Source organism: Callorhinus ursinus, unplaced genomic scaffold (genome assembly GCF_003265705.2).
Source record: "Callorhinus ursinus isolate GAN/ISIS: 27379988/994484 unplaced genomic scaffold, GSC_fseal_2.0 scaffold15, whole genome shotgun sequence".
NCBI classification, from domain to species: domain Eukaryota; kingdom Metazoa; phylum Chordata; class Mammalia; order Carnivora; family Otariidae; genus Callorhinus; species Callorhinus ursinus.
The window spans coordinates 32,980,364-32,995,261 of NW_027397077.1; the positions used below are offsets into that span (position 1 = coordinate 32,980,364).

The 14,898-nt window shown below is 40.8% G+C and overlaps 1 protein-coding gene and 1 pseudogene across 2 annotated transcripts in view; one reads left to right on the forward strand and one right to left on the reverse strand.

Moving 5' to 3' along the window:
• Positions 1–14,898, forward strand: part of TRNT1 (tRNA nucleotidyl transferase 1) — a 19,953-nt gene continuing 5,055 nt past the window's right edge. The window contains exons 1-4 of one of the 2 annotated variants that reach the window (XM_025884723.2): positions 1–100; positions 1,130–1,304; positions 8,670–8,863; positions 11,858–11,996. In XM_025884723.2, coding sequence (XP_025740508.1) covers positions 1,157–1,304; positions 8,670–8,863; positions 11,858–11,996 — 481 coding nt within the window. In that variant the 5' untranslated portion in view covers positions 1–100; positions 1,130–1,156. Of the gene's footprint in view, positions 101–169; positions 468–1,129; positions 1,305–8,669; positions 8,864–11,857; positions 11,997–14,898 lie in introns of those variants that run through there. The other variant, XM_073901567.1, reaches the window with a different exon arrangement.
• On the reverse strand, positions 2,712–4,093 carry LOC112833579 (V-type proton ATPase subunit D pseudogene; annotated as a pseudogene).

Sequence of the window (14,898 nt, forward strand, 5' to 3'; positions counted from 1 at the left end):
TCCCCATTCGCTGACGATCGGCGCGCAGCGGTGACGTCACGGCGTCCGCCGTCCGGAAGTGCGCTGGGTGGCGAAGACGACGACGGCGGCGGTGGGGCCGGTGAGCGGGCGCACGGGGGGCGTGCGGGTGCGCGCCGCAGGGAGGGCAGTGGGGCGACGGGGGCCGCCTGGGGAGGGTGCGACCCTCTGGCGGCGAGAGGCCTTCTCCACCGCAGCAAAGAGCTCGACGTGCAGGTCGTGGGGCCGCGTCCCTGCCACGTTCCAGTAACTGCAGGCTGAATCATCGGGCTTCCCCGGGCACTTTCCGTTCTTTGTGGCCGGCCCCCCGAGGGTCTCACTAAGCTTTTTCGGTCTGGCACCCGGAGTGAGGGGCGGGACACGCCACTTCAAGGCCAGGGTCCTCGGCGGGTTTTTCTGATTTTAGGCGAAGTTGGAAGGACACTGTTTTTCTTCCCCACGTGGTCTGGGTGAGGAGAACTCGTCTCGCCCCCTGGTGGGAAACGCCGCTTTTTGAAATCTGCTTCCCGCGGAAAGGAATGACCCACTTGTGGTTTCCGTCGGGGCCACTTGAAATCCTGTCGGTCCCTCACGGAGACCCACTTCACGTGGAAATCGGTGTGGGTGGGACTCAGGAGCCGGCAAGATGGAAAGGAATGGTGAATGAGGGAAAAAGCGGGCAGCTAAGACAAGTCTTAGGAAGATGTTTTTCAATGCCTGGGAAATGTCTCTGGGTCATATATCGGGTGCAGGTGGGGAAGTACAGTGTTAAACGTGACTGTGCCGTGTTTTGGAGGTCAGGTCTTCTAGTGTTTTGAGTTTCCTTTTCTGCAACCACTGTCCTTGGCAGCCTGCTCCCCTCAAGCTTTAACTGAAACCCACCTCTCCAGAGAGCACTGTAACAGTAAAAGGTGATAACGCGACTATACCAGTAAGTGCTTCAGGAGTACAAAACTGCATAGCCACAAGCATAGATCTAGTCATAGGTGACTGTCCCTCAAATTCTCACTGGTTTCAGTTTTTTCATCTGAACAGGAGATTGTCTTTCAGATGTTAAATAAAATTGCAGTAAATCCCTTTATTTTCCTTCACTTGTAAATTTCATTATTGTACATGCATGTTTGTCTTGTAGATGTGTGGTTGGTGACCTTGCCCCCAGATGCTGAGGTGCCTGAATCCCTGGCGCAGGCCGTTACTGGGCTGTAGTTGGAGTAGGCTGTGCCTTTTCAAGCAGTATCTATTTACAATGAAGTTGCAGTCTCCAGAATTCCAGTCATTGTTCACAGCAGGATTGAAGAGTCTGACAGGTGAGAGATTAGGATGCTTTCTTGCTTTGGAAAGCCCTGTAAATGGAGAAATGGAGGCTTAATGTTTTTTAGTCAACACTCAGGGGTTTTTGTTTTTGTTTTTGTATTTTTGCTGTTGAGCTAACAAAAGAAAGGTTTACTATAGGTAATCCCAAACTATAGCCAAACATAAAAGATTCAGGCAGTGACTTCAACTAAAAAGCATGGCTTTTCTGTATGTTATGCTAACTACTTTATAGATAGGTTACAGAACTGGGCCTACTAAATGAGTAGATACATTTTTTTTCTTTTTTTGTGGATGAGGGAAGAGGCTTAGGAATGTGCCAACATTTTTATAATAACTAGGGAACTGCATTTTGAACTTGGGTAGTCCGCTTTCAGTACCCAGCTTGTAATCACCAAGCTATATTTCCTCCTTAGTCCTAAGTGCTTTCTGAGTGAACTGAAGGCAGAAGGAAATATAGGAGTCCCTTCCATTTGTGCACATACAAAACTTACCTGGAAGGGGCACAGGAAATGACTTAAGCTAAGTCCCTGATTACAGCAACTTCATGTTGCTTGTCACAGTCTTATCATTCCTTACATTGGTCCTCAGAATCAGCTATGCTGTTACTGAAGCAGCCACACAGCTGCATTCCAAAGCCTCTGGTATTTTAGTGGCCCTTAAGAAATACACAAAGGTATGTGTTTGTAGAAACATGACCTATACAGTGGCATGCAACCTTGGCTGTCCATTAGGTTCACCTGGGGAGCTTTTAAAATACACAAATCCTGGGGTACCACCCTGACCTACTGAACTGGAATCTCTGGGGAGGATGGGCATCTATAAATTTTTTTAAGAACTCCATTAATTCTGTGCGCAAAAGGTGGAGGAACATTGAAATGAATTTCCTTGTATTAGTTTATTCCCAGAGCTACTTTTCTATTCTTGAATTTAGATGATTTTTTAGATACATGTCAAAGGTCAGTGGTCCAGAATTTGTTGATTCATATAGATTCTTCGTGTGATCTTGAAGTGGAGGGTCTAAAGCTGATACTTCACTCTGAGTTGTAATTACAGTGAAAAATGCTAGAAACTCCAATCCAATAGAAATATGTCACATGTGCAATGTATACTTTTCTAGTAACCACATTAAAGATAAATGGGTGAAATTAATTTTAATAATTATTTTAGTATAGCATTTCGTCAACTATATTTAAGATACCATTTTAATATAAAATTTATGTAAAATTATTAATGAGGTATTTCACATCTTTCCTTGCAAGTCCTTGAAATCTGGTGGTTAGCACATCCCGACCATCTTAATTCAGATTCGCCACATTTCAAGTGCTCAGTTCAGTAACCATATATGCCTACTGTTTGAACAGCACAAGTTTAGAAGCTCCAAATCTGAGTTGAATTCAAGCTTGTTCTTTTTTTTTTCATTTTTAAATCATTTTACTGTTTATACCATAATCACATTAAAATTGGCAGAACTCCCATGACAGACAGGACAGAGACCTGCCGTGCAAGGCAAATAGTGAAGGTTTCATAAAGCTGGAGACAAGTACCAGGGTCCCACAGGATGGCCGCAGCGATCTCAGACAGCAGTGCCACGGTGTCGGAGCAGGTGGGAACACAGGCGGCCACGGCCATAGCTGGCCTGAGACCACTGCTGTTTCCTAAGGGGGATTTCCTAATATGCGTGGTAAGCAGATCACTTGAACAGATGTACATGGAGCAGGGTACTGCTGCTGCTGAATAAATTCTACAAGTTCCTGGGCAGGGGCTACAAATCTCATGTGATAAATGGTTGCTGAATTAGGATTTTGCAAAGGTAGTCCCATAACCAACATCCAGGGAAATTTTACCACCAGTGAAATTCTTAGGCCAAAAAATAAATAGCCACACATACCAAACCTACACACCGTGAATTAAAATGGTGCCATGTTAGAGCTTATGAAAGAACCAGAGCAGGAAAGATTATTCAAACAGAAGATCTTCATCCTTCTCTTCAGCCAGAAGATTAGCAGGCTCCATCACCTCACCAGCTGCCCTCCGTTGCTCCAAGTCCTTCTCAAATTTTTCCTTGAGAATCCTTTTCTTCTCCTGTATTTTCTTTAATCTATAGAACTCTTCTCGCTCTCTCTCATCCAGCTCTGTGATGATATAAGCAAGAGTACGTTCAATCCGGGGAATGACGACGTGTTCAATGGCATTGACACGCCTGTTGGTTATCTTAATGGCTTCATCCAAAGTAACAAAGGAAGTCTGAAGCGAAGCCAGTTCCACCAGTAACTCCACTGCTTTGGCGTAGTTCCTCTTTAATTTTGCCAACTGCTCCCCACTTTGGGCTAACCCAGTCAGTTCATAACTGTCAGTTCCTTCATGGTAATGAAGGTTTGCCAGTTCAAACACTGGCAAAGTAACACCTGCTACGTTATCTTTCTTAGCTCGGATCTTCACTTGGGCTTTATTTACATTTTGGGTAACTGTGGTGCTGAAATCCCCTGCTGTGAACTTGGCCTCAGCAAGTGAAAAGGCAGCTTCTCTCATCATTTCACCCATCAACATTTTAGTCTCTGTTTCTTTTAGGATCTGTCGAAATCGAAGAGTTAAGATATCAGATTTTTTCTTCAGGAGGTTTTGACCTGTCTCTGCTCCTTTTAATCGAGCCTTCATGATGGTCTGTGCCATGCGCGAGGGAAAGATTTCAATTCGGTCTTTGCCCGACATTCTGACAATGACAGTTTGGCTCCGATCCCCCGCCGGGCAATCGAGGCTGCAACAGCCCCAGCCACAGGGTCTTCCTCTCTTGTTCTTTCTTTATATACCTTTCCCAGCTCCTAATCTTCCCACCTTCAGTTGCAAGAGGGCTCTTGGAAGAAAGGTGCCAAATGCTTAGATGTAGGTAATTAACTCTTGGTGGCCTGTTTCAGGTCCTTCTGCATTTTTCTTTTGGAAACAAGGCTCTGGATATTGATTACTATAGGTTCTTGAACATCTTTTATTTTAACAAATTCATTTGCCTGACTAACCCTTACCTCAAGAGTTGAATTGTCTCCATCTTGAGAGGTGAAATCCTATGGATTTAGAAACTCAATACGGTGGGAAGATACAGGTCTATTTACCCCCAGGGTCTTGTCCTCCAAAGCCTCGCAAATGGTAGCACAGACATATTCATTTTTTTTTTTTTTTAAAGATTTTATTTATTTTTGACAGAGAGTGTATAAGCAGGGGAAGCAGCAGGCAGAGGGAGAGGGAGAAGCAGGCTCCCTGCTCAGCAGGGAGCCCGATGTGGGACCCTGGGATCATGACCCGAGCCGAGGGCAGACGCCTAACTGTCCAAGCCACCCAGATGCCCCAGCACGGACATATTTTAAAGTTGACTTTTTTAGGTTAGAGTGGAAGTGGCAAGAATGGAATCTTTTAGTGCAAAGCTCATCAGTTAGAAAATCAAATAATTGGTTTTATTTGGTTTTTGCTGCTTTCTAAAGACTTGCGTGGTCTGGTAAAATAAGATGTTCTGCGTGAAAACAACGCACAAACACATACACACAAATGATGGCTGTTGTATGGTGATAATACTGTGCAGTTGAATACTATACCAGTTCTCAAATCCTAATAGGTGCTTTGCCACATGTGAAATTAGTTTCCAGTATGCAAGATTTAGTGAAGCTAGGGTAGTGGATTATCTGTACACTGTATAGGATTTTATAATTTGTCAGTTTATTTCATGTAATTTATTTTTCCTTTTGCTTGAGGACAACATTGTAGAGGCATGCTAGGGGCATATGAGATTTTTTTCTCCATTCTATACATGAGACTGAAGTTCCAAACATTGATTTCTTTTCCTAAGTTAATGTGGTTAGTGGACAAGCCAGGATTTCTTTGGTCGCTTGGCTGTGGTCCATAAGAAATACTGGGCATTAGCACTCAGTGGTTAGCTTTTAACTGCTTTGGTATGTGCTGTCATAAAGCCATCATTGTAACTTTTGGGACAGTAGGAACACCTGATCACTCTTCAAGTTTGGGAGATCCTGGAAAAACTGAAGAACAGATCATTTATTTTTTGGTAGGAATAGTCATGACATAAAATGGTCTTCCCATTTTAGTTGCACTTTCTGTACCCCTGCCTCCAAAACTTAAAATTCAAAATTGTAAAGGGAAGAAGTTAATGAAAATTAGATTGAAAATTAAAATAAAAAAATAGACAATCATAAAAATTTTCTGACATAATATGGTCCTTTGGATTGCTAACGATAATAATTAAAAATAGCTTACTATCAGCTGTGGCAGTTGAAGCAGATTAATAGCTTTGGAATGATGAAATTATGCATTTCTTGAGTCTCAGGCTTAAATTTACAATTAAATTTAGCTGCATTAGGTATTATTTTCCTGAGTATGTAGTTTACAAAATTCATTGAAATGTGGATTTCTGTGAGATTGACGATACCAGTAATTGAGGAAAAGGAGTGTGTAAGCTTGATAATCCCGTCTCTTTTAGGTCAGCATAAAATCATTGCATTTCTTACAGTTTTTATGACTGTTCCACATGGGCACATTTTTTGCCTTAATACGCCTCTCTCAGTTGTATTATGTTAGAATTGTGAGTTTTTGGGAAATAGTTATCTATTTCCATATGGTTAATCAAAATGATGAATAGATTACTTTGAATTCTGTATCTCTTTGTGTAATGCAGTTAATTTATTAGGTGACTTTGAACTTAAAATTTTGGTCGAGCTAGCATGAGAATCTTAAAACAGAGGTTATCTTGTATTCAGTTTTGACCTTCATCCTGTTAAAGTAGGTTCAAGTGAGAGTAAAACTTACTCATTTTTTGCATTTCAAAATAGTTTCTTACTGTATTGAAGGAAGAAAATCTTTCAAAAATACTTTCCCAATGAGGTCAGTCTGATTTTTTTTTTTTTTGAGTTTTTTTGAAGCAGGGATATCACAATTAGGTTCCATTGTGAGCCACATTGGTGTAAAGATAAGTAAGATAGGTATTCTACCTTGAGAATGAACAGGTAATTTTAATATAATTAGTATGCATAAAAAATAGGCTTCTCTAGTAGCTTAGAAGAAATTGATTTAACTTCACCATCAGGAGAAGCTTCCTAAACTGAATCACAAAAGATGAATAAGGATTGCTAGGTCAGTGTTTTCCTCATTGTGGGTAGTAACCCACTAGTGGACCTTAAAGTCAATTTAATGGTCATAACCAGCATTAGAAAAACAGAGGAAAATGGGTAGAATAGATGAGATTATGTGGTATGAAATCCTGAAAGTTCGGTTTAGGTATGAGTGACTGACATGCCAAATGTCTTTCTCGTGTGGGTTGTGCACCAAGACATTTCATGGCCAGCTGCTTAGCGAGGTAAGTTGGGAAGGTGTTTAGGTGAAGTGATCTTTGCAAGCAAAGTTACAGAGAGAAACTCCAGGGAGAGTTTGAGTGTAAAGTGCGATGCAGAGATTAGTGAGAGAGGAGACAGAACTGGGTCAGAGGCCCTTGTATAATGTACTGCGGAAATGTGGATATTGTGCTGGGAGTCGTCAGAGGAACAGTGGCAGAGCCTAATCAAGCGAGTGATTTAGAACCCTCTGTCTAGATGGTGGAAGCTGGATTTAAGGAGGCTGATGGAGCACTCTTGTTCAGGAAGGAGATGAAGAGGCCCTGAACAAGGGAGAAATGAGGATAGAGTCCAGAAATAGTTTGGCAGTCCTTAACTTTTTGGGTCATGGACCTCTATAAATCTCATGAAAACCAGACTAACATACATGGTTTTTCGTTTTTTTTTTTTTTTTCTTTTTTTACTACCATACCACCTGGTTTTTATATTTTATTTTAAGAAACCATGAACCCTATATGAAGGAACCCTTAATAGGGACATATAGTCAGTAGGACTTGATCAGCAATGTGGAGTGAAAGGAAGATGAACAACACATACTCTTGGAAAGGACTTAGGATGGTCTGGGACAGCTAAAAATTTAGGTTGGAAGGTAAATGGAGGGAGCATTTATTACTTTGGAGCAGATCGTTTTAGGTGGTCTCTGGAGAGTTGGGCTGAAGGCTTAGGGAGGGTAAGTAAGAGGAAGAGGATGCGCAAGCACAGATTTAGGGCGGGGACGGAGGTTGACATACAAGCTTGTGAGGAGGGGTGCCAGAACTCTGATGTATTTAGTTCAGTGCTCAGGTTAGTGCCCTCCAGCCAGAGACCAGGTGAGTTGTTAGGAGAACACTGACCATGGAGAACCTTGGAGTACCTCAGCCAAAGGTTTTTAGAAAGGACTTCTTGTAGGGTTTGTGCTTGTATCGTATTTTGGGGTGGGTATAAGAAGTACAGTTTTCCTGTGGATTAGCGGGTATCAGGAAGCAAGGATAAATCTGTGATGGGTGTCTTAATTCTTACCTAGAAGGTGAAAACACAGTGCTCTGTTAACTGGTGGATAAATAAGGAGAAGTCACACATATTATTAATTGTCATAAGGTGGTGTCTTTGATAGTATTCATGTCTTCTGTGTTCAGACAGGATTACTAGTTGTCTTGTTTTAACCGATCCATCATGGTCACCGAGTGGACTTGTCTGATGTGGATGTTCTCTGACATTGTTTGGGTTCAACAGGAAAATATCAGGGCCCAGTTGTGGGTGCCAGGCCACCTTTTGGCAATACCAAGGCTCAGGCGGTTGTATAAGGCCAGTTTCTGGATGTCATTCTCCCTAGGTGCCATATGATGTCCTTTGGTCATGAGTAATTAACAATGGACTTTGTCTTATCTTGTACCTAGAGGAGTCCACTCTGGGTCTCCTATATTGAGGCCCTCACAGTAGTTTGAGCTTTCCTAGGTCTTTTCTAGAGCACAGAGAGGAGCAGAAATAAACATTGTATGCAGATTATTTCTTGAGGGATTCTTAGCTGTAACGTTATCATACCTGGGGTGATAGACTAATGTTGTTTGACAGTTTCATAGTTTCATGCATGAATGTTACAGCCTTGGCATCAGTACACAAAGAGAAATATGTCTAAGAACACCTCACGTTTCTGAAGTATGCACATAAACTTGGAGAAAAAGCAGAATTGTTCACTTTTTGGTTATAATTCAAATGTATATCAGTGACCTTGGGGGATTGTGCAAGATAATTCGGAAGATAATTCTGAATTATCTTCCGAATCTGCCAAGAAAAAAATCTGCAAGTTCCCTGCTCTTAGAGTTGTGAGAGGCATTCTGCTCTAGGTAAGTCACTTCATTTCTGTGGGCCTTGTTCTAATTTTTATATGAAAAGTCTAGTTAAATAATTTCTGCTGTCCCTAATAGATTGGAAAAACCTTGTACTTCTGTAATTCTTAAATAAACTGAAGTAAAATATATTCTTTCTCCTCAGAATTATTTGTCAAAGAAAATCATGAATTAAGAATAGCAGGAGGAGCAGTGAGGGATTTATTAAATGGAGTAAAGCCTCAAGATGTGGATTTTGCTACCACTGCTACCCCTGCTCAAATGAAGGACATGTTTCAGGCTGCGGGTATTCGTATGATAAACAATAAAGGAGAAAAGCATGGAACAATTACTGCCAGGGTAAGTGAAAGGTTTGACAGCAATTACATTGTCTTTTTTGTAATTTTTAAAAGTTTAATATGTTTTTTCTAGTTTTAAAAAAGCAAGTGACGAAAAACTAATAAAATATGTCCGTCTCTCTCTCCCTTTTACACCCTGCATCCTCCTTTGCTACAGCCACTTTCAACTAGTTTCTATGGTACTTACCTGTTAGCCCCACATTTCTAAAGAAGTCATTTCTGTGCTGCAGAGTTTGTCTTTGTTTCAGATTTCCCAGTTGTGAGATGTTGTGTGCTGACTTGCTGCACAGGAGAGTGGCAGCTTCTTGCCCACAGTGCACACAGCTCTCCCTCCCTCATCTTCACACTATGCCTGGACCATCATGTTTGGTTGAATTCACGTTCAGTGTTTTCATTTCTTACTGAATGGGTTACAGCTGGATTATGAAGTGTATTGCGCTGCATCTCTTTCTGGGGTGATTTTGGTTTTCCCTGCACTTAACAGCATTTTTCTTTTATCTAGCTTTCTGTGTGCCACTAATTCGTTCCTGTACTCTGTGACGTTCCTCTTACTAGATGAAACCCATCAAGTTTCAGTTCCCGTGTTTTGAGCCACTTCATCTGGTGAATTCCCTCTTCTCACATGTGTAGGTTGTGGGCTGGCTCCCCATTCCTCATCCTCAGATTTGCCTGCACCACATGCTGGGAATTTCCTGGCCTCTTCCTTGTTAGACAGCCTGGTTCTTGAGTCCTATGTGATATTCTTTCTTGTTTTTGTCTTTTTCTTTTTTGGCTCTCATTTTAATAGTCTGAAACCTGAAAAAACCTACATGTCTGCAAATATTTTTATTTTACCTTCACACTGGTCTGATAGTTTTATTAGCTATGGAATTCCAGGCTGACAATCATTTTCACTCAGAAGTGGAAAGCCTTTGTTTGCTACCTGCCAGTACTGCCACTGGGAAGTCTGAACTCATTCAGATTTCTCCTCTGAGACCAGATCCCACCCTCCACCCCGCCTTAGGAAGCCTTTCTGATCTTTTTATGTAGTGTTTTTAATTTCAAGACACTGTGCTTTGGTTTGGATGTGTCTTTTCATTCATTGTGTAGGGATACTTAGTGGGCCCTCTTGTATTCCTCTCATAATTCCATCCCCTTTGTTCAGGGTCTTCACCTTTGGAATCTGCTGTGATGTTGGATGTTGGACTGTGGGGACTGATCTTCTAGTTTTATCTTTTGTCTATTTTATATTTGTTTTTTTTATTCATTTGAGAGAGTGAGTGAGCATGAGCAGGGGGGAGGGGCAGAGGGAGAGAGAGAAGCAGACTCCCTGCTGCACGCTGAGCCTTACACAGGGCTTGATCCCAGGACCCTGAGATCATGACCTGAGCCGAAGTCAGTCACTTAACTGACTGAGCCACTCAGGCGCCCCTCTCCTATTTTATATTCTCATATCTTTATTTTACTTTCCATGAGGTTGCCTTAACTTGATCATCCAATTTTCCTGTTATATTTGCAACCTTTGCCATTTTTAAAATTTTTAAGAGGTGTTTCTCAGAATATTTCTTTTGAAAACTTTCTCTTCTTGTTTCAGATGCATTATGTTTCTTTCTTTAGGATATCAGTTATAGTTGCTTTGACACTCTCTTTCCTCTGAACTTTTTCTGTCTTTGCTGTTGGCTTTCCTTAAATGTGGGTTTGGTTCTTAAGTTTGGGTGATCCTCTGGTGTTTGTAAAGTGACTTGCGAACTTTACCGTAGTTTATGTGGAAATGTCAGCCAGTTAGTTGTGGGATCACCAGTGTCAGTATCGGTAGGCCTTTTCATTGAGGAAAATCAGAAGAATCCTTTAGTGTAATTCAGGTTAGAACAAGCCTGGTTATTATTAGCATTTGGAAAACCAAGTGGGGAAAGAGAATGAGGGTCGTGTTCATTTTTTTCACTTAATCTTGTTTTCATTGTGGTGCTTCACTCCCACCATCCTCTGTATCTGGTGTCCCAGATTGTGACTATTCATAGGTCAGCCTTTCTAGTGAGTTAATCTCTGGTTCTTTGCCTGGGTAAGGGAGACATATCAGGGGTCTGTTTCCTACAGTGATTTTCAGTCTTCCATATTTCAAACCCTTTTCTGACCACTTACCTTTATAGAAAACTTATGCTTCAAATTCTTGAGTTCTAGAATCTTATAGTGAGATCTAACTTTTTAGAGAAGAAATGAGATTGAGAGGAATTCTAGAACAGACTTACAGTGATCATTAGTAGCTTTCAATTCTTAATGAAGAGATTCCAAATTCCTCAGTGGCATGTAAAACCCTTTGCTGTCTACCCTAAATGCTAGCATGCTACTTGTCAGCAATACTTTCTTGTGCATATATCCCTCTTTCTCTCAGCTGTGCCTTTGGTTATCTTCTCTCTTCATTGAAATTCTCTTTCCACGTGTGCACATACAGATCCTACTTAGTTTTCAAGGCTCAGCTCACATGTCATCTATCCTGAAGCCACTCTGCTTTTTCCCAGCTGGAGCTCATCTCTCTTCCCACGATACATATATTTTTATTTCAGCTTCGTTGATGGTTACCAGTAAAAGAGTTGCAGAAGGAGTTAATGGTTTGTATTTCTTCCTCTGTCAGTCCTTTGCTAATGGTATATATGTTATAAATTGATATTCAGCTCTTAAGAGGCAAACTGGAGCTATTAAAAAATATTTCAGAGTAGCCTAATTTGAAATGAAGAACTGGAATACACTGTTTTGAGGGCCTTTTCTGTTCTCTGCCACAACATTTGTTGGAGTTGTCTTTTTTTTTTTTTTTTAATGTCAGACTCATCCTTTTTAATTAAGATGGATTTATTTTTTTTAAAATTATTCTTTGGATCTATCTTGAATATTGCTTGTGTCTTTCTGTTTCAAAATACATGTGTACTAGGTGACTTTGAAAAGAAAGAAGATATACTTGTCAGGACTCATTTATTTTTTTCAATTCATCCAGTGATACTAAAAACTAAACATTTCATTACAGCTTCATGAAGAAAATTTTGAAATTACTACACTGCGGATTGATGTTGTCACTGATGGAAGACATGCAGAGGTAGAATTCACAACTGATTGGCAGAAAGATGCTGAACGCAGAGATCTCACTATAAATTCTATGTTTTTAGGTAATATCTGGAGATAATGTTTTAATGCAGTCTTTCTGAAAGCTGTCCCCCCTTTTTAAAGATTTATTTATTAGAGAGTGGGGTGAGGGGCAGAGGGAAAAGGAGAAAGAACCCCAAGCCAACCCTGATCTGAGCAAGGAGCCCAACGTGGGGTGCGATCCCATGACCCCGAGATCATGACTTGAGCTGAAACCAAGAGTTGGATGCTTAACCCCTGAAAGCTGCCTTTTCAAGTGAAACTGCATCCTGGAAATGTTCTCCAGCCGGAGAGGTTGCATTAGTTTTATCTGAGAGTGTAGCGTATGGGTTAAAAGATGACTCTGGAGCCAAAAGTCCTGGATTCAAATGTTGACTCTGACTCACTGGCTGTAAAGTGAGGATGCTAATATCTGCTTCCTTTGCAAGGCTGTCATGAGGATTAATGGAGTTAATAATTACACGTCTTTAGAACAGTGCTTGGCACATGTACACGTTCCATGTTCACTTACTAATTGCATCTAAAAATGGTTAACATTTCAGGTAAGAAAAGTACACCCACATACATCCCCCGTATCATTCTCCATTGCACTATCTTTTGTGCATGCCCACACTAGCCTTTCTTTCCTCTTTTCTGGTGCCCATGGCACACACTCGTGAATGACCTCAGCACCTTTTCTGTTGCCGTGCCCAGACGCAAGGTCCGATTCTTTCATAGCATTACATTTTAGGACTCACCTGTAATCAGAGTTGGCATGCAAGAGAGAACCTATTTATCATCTCAACTTGATTTTTTTGTTAATGAAACCAGTGAGACTCATAATAGGTGAATTAAGTTAGTGCTTTACTGAAGCGTTATTTTTTGTCCTATAAATTGTAGTCAAGCCCTTTGTGTTTAAGACTGGATTAGAAAAGAGAGCTGAAGCAACCACTCTTCATAACCTGGTTGTGGCAGCAGTAATAGTGAAAGGATGAAGGACAGGTTCCTTGCTACCCAAAAGTACCCTGTGTAACTTTTTTCAAGTTGAAGTGGTATAAGGTGTGGAAGCAATTATTGTTTCATCAACATGAAAATCCTCTTCCAGATTTCTTTTGGTTAACAAAAACAGGTATTAATGTAGGTCTTTTGTAAAGGTGATGTGGCCTAAAGTGAACTTAGAGATAGTGGAGAAAACCTGTAATAGGATTTGCTTCATGGGATGGAGAAGGGGGCTGTATGCCAAGATGGGAATCTCATGCTAATTGCATTAATGGTGTGTTTCTAGAGCACTTACTAGGTTCTCGGTTACTTGGTTACTTGATACACTTTATCGCTTTGAACTGTCAGAAAAACTTCATTAAGTATTAAATCCATTTGGTGAGAAATAGACTGAGATGTTAAGAGCTTAGCTCAAGTCACAGACTACCATGATTTGAAGCTTGGATTTCCAAAGCCTAGGTGATTTCTGACAAGAGGGAGCCCAGTTTGGGACATGTTTTCTCTCCATTATGTGATCAAACTCCAGGTGTTTGTTTATTCTTAGCTCATTCTGACTTAGGGTAAACTGCTCCAGCTAGTGCAATGTATAAAATTTGTAACTGGCTTCTCTTAAGCATACCTAACTAAAAGAGAGAAGCTAATATTCCTTTTCACCATACTGTTTTATAGAAATAAAAGCTATTCTTATTGGTACTACTGTTTTCTAACATTTGCTGAGCCCTTAGAATATGCCAGGCACTGTGCACATCACAAATTTAATCTTCCCTGCATCCCTATGATGCAGGTACTGCTGTTTAACCCACAGGAATTTGCTTCGAGTCATTCAGCTAGTGGATTGCAGAGTTAGGATTCCAACTTAAGTATCCTGGCTCCAGAGGTCACTTTCTTAACCACTACATTATTCTTAGCAGCTCAACTTTATTTTTATGCACCATATGTTGAAAATGCTATTCCGAGCAAAAGATGAAGTGCACGCTGATGGGATAGTCTCACTAATTTTTACTTTCAACCCATTTTTCCATCCAGGCTTTTTTCAAGCCTTGAAGCATTCCGAGTTCTGGCATTTCTGGTTACTTTGCTTCTCAAACTTCACTCTTACCTTATCCTGTGTTTTTTTTTTTTTTTTTTCTTCCCTCCAAATTTTGTTAGTACTTCCGGGCTCACCGGGGAGAGTCCAGTCTTACCATTAAGAGTCAGATATACCCCGTGCACTTGCTACTTTGTAATCATATCTTAGCCTATTTCCTTTTCCCCCCCATATTCTGTTATTTCTTTGAATTTGGAGCCTTTTGATTTTCCTATACATATCGAAATGCCATATAAATCCAAACAATTTGGGAAGTGTTAAGCCTGAGCTTACTATTATTTTTGCATTTGGGATATCAAGAAGCATGAAAGTTCAGACAGAACTAAATTGAGAAGTAGTTTTTCAGGAGTGGCAGTGCTTCTCTTCTGGGAGAGCACAAGTAAAATCTCTCTCAGGATCACCGATGTCCCCATTTGGACGGTTGAATGGTGTGGAGAGGGAGAGAATCTTAAGCAGAATCTTAAGTACCCAGCTAAGTGCAGAGGCCCGTGTGGGGCTCAATTTCACAACCCCAAGATCATGACCTGAGCTCAACCAACTGAGCCACCCAGGTTCTCCAAAAATTCATTTTTAACGGTTTTTTTTGTTTCCTTAGTATATTTTTAGCTAATTCTTCTTTTTATACATGGTATTTTTATTTACAAGAGCTTTTTGTGTATTCTGGAAGTTAGGTATTTGGCTCTATCTTGACCTACATGTCTTTTTCTCAGTATGTCAGTTATCTTACACTTTTCATTATGGTGGTTCTTGTCATGTAGGTGTATTTGATTTTTAGGTGGTTGAATTATTTAAGGTTCTGGTGGTGTGTGTGTGTGTGTGTGTGTGTGTGTGTGTGTGTGTGTGTGTGTGTGTGTGTGTGT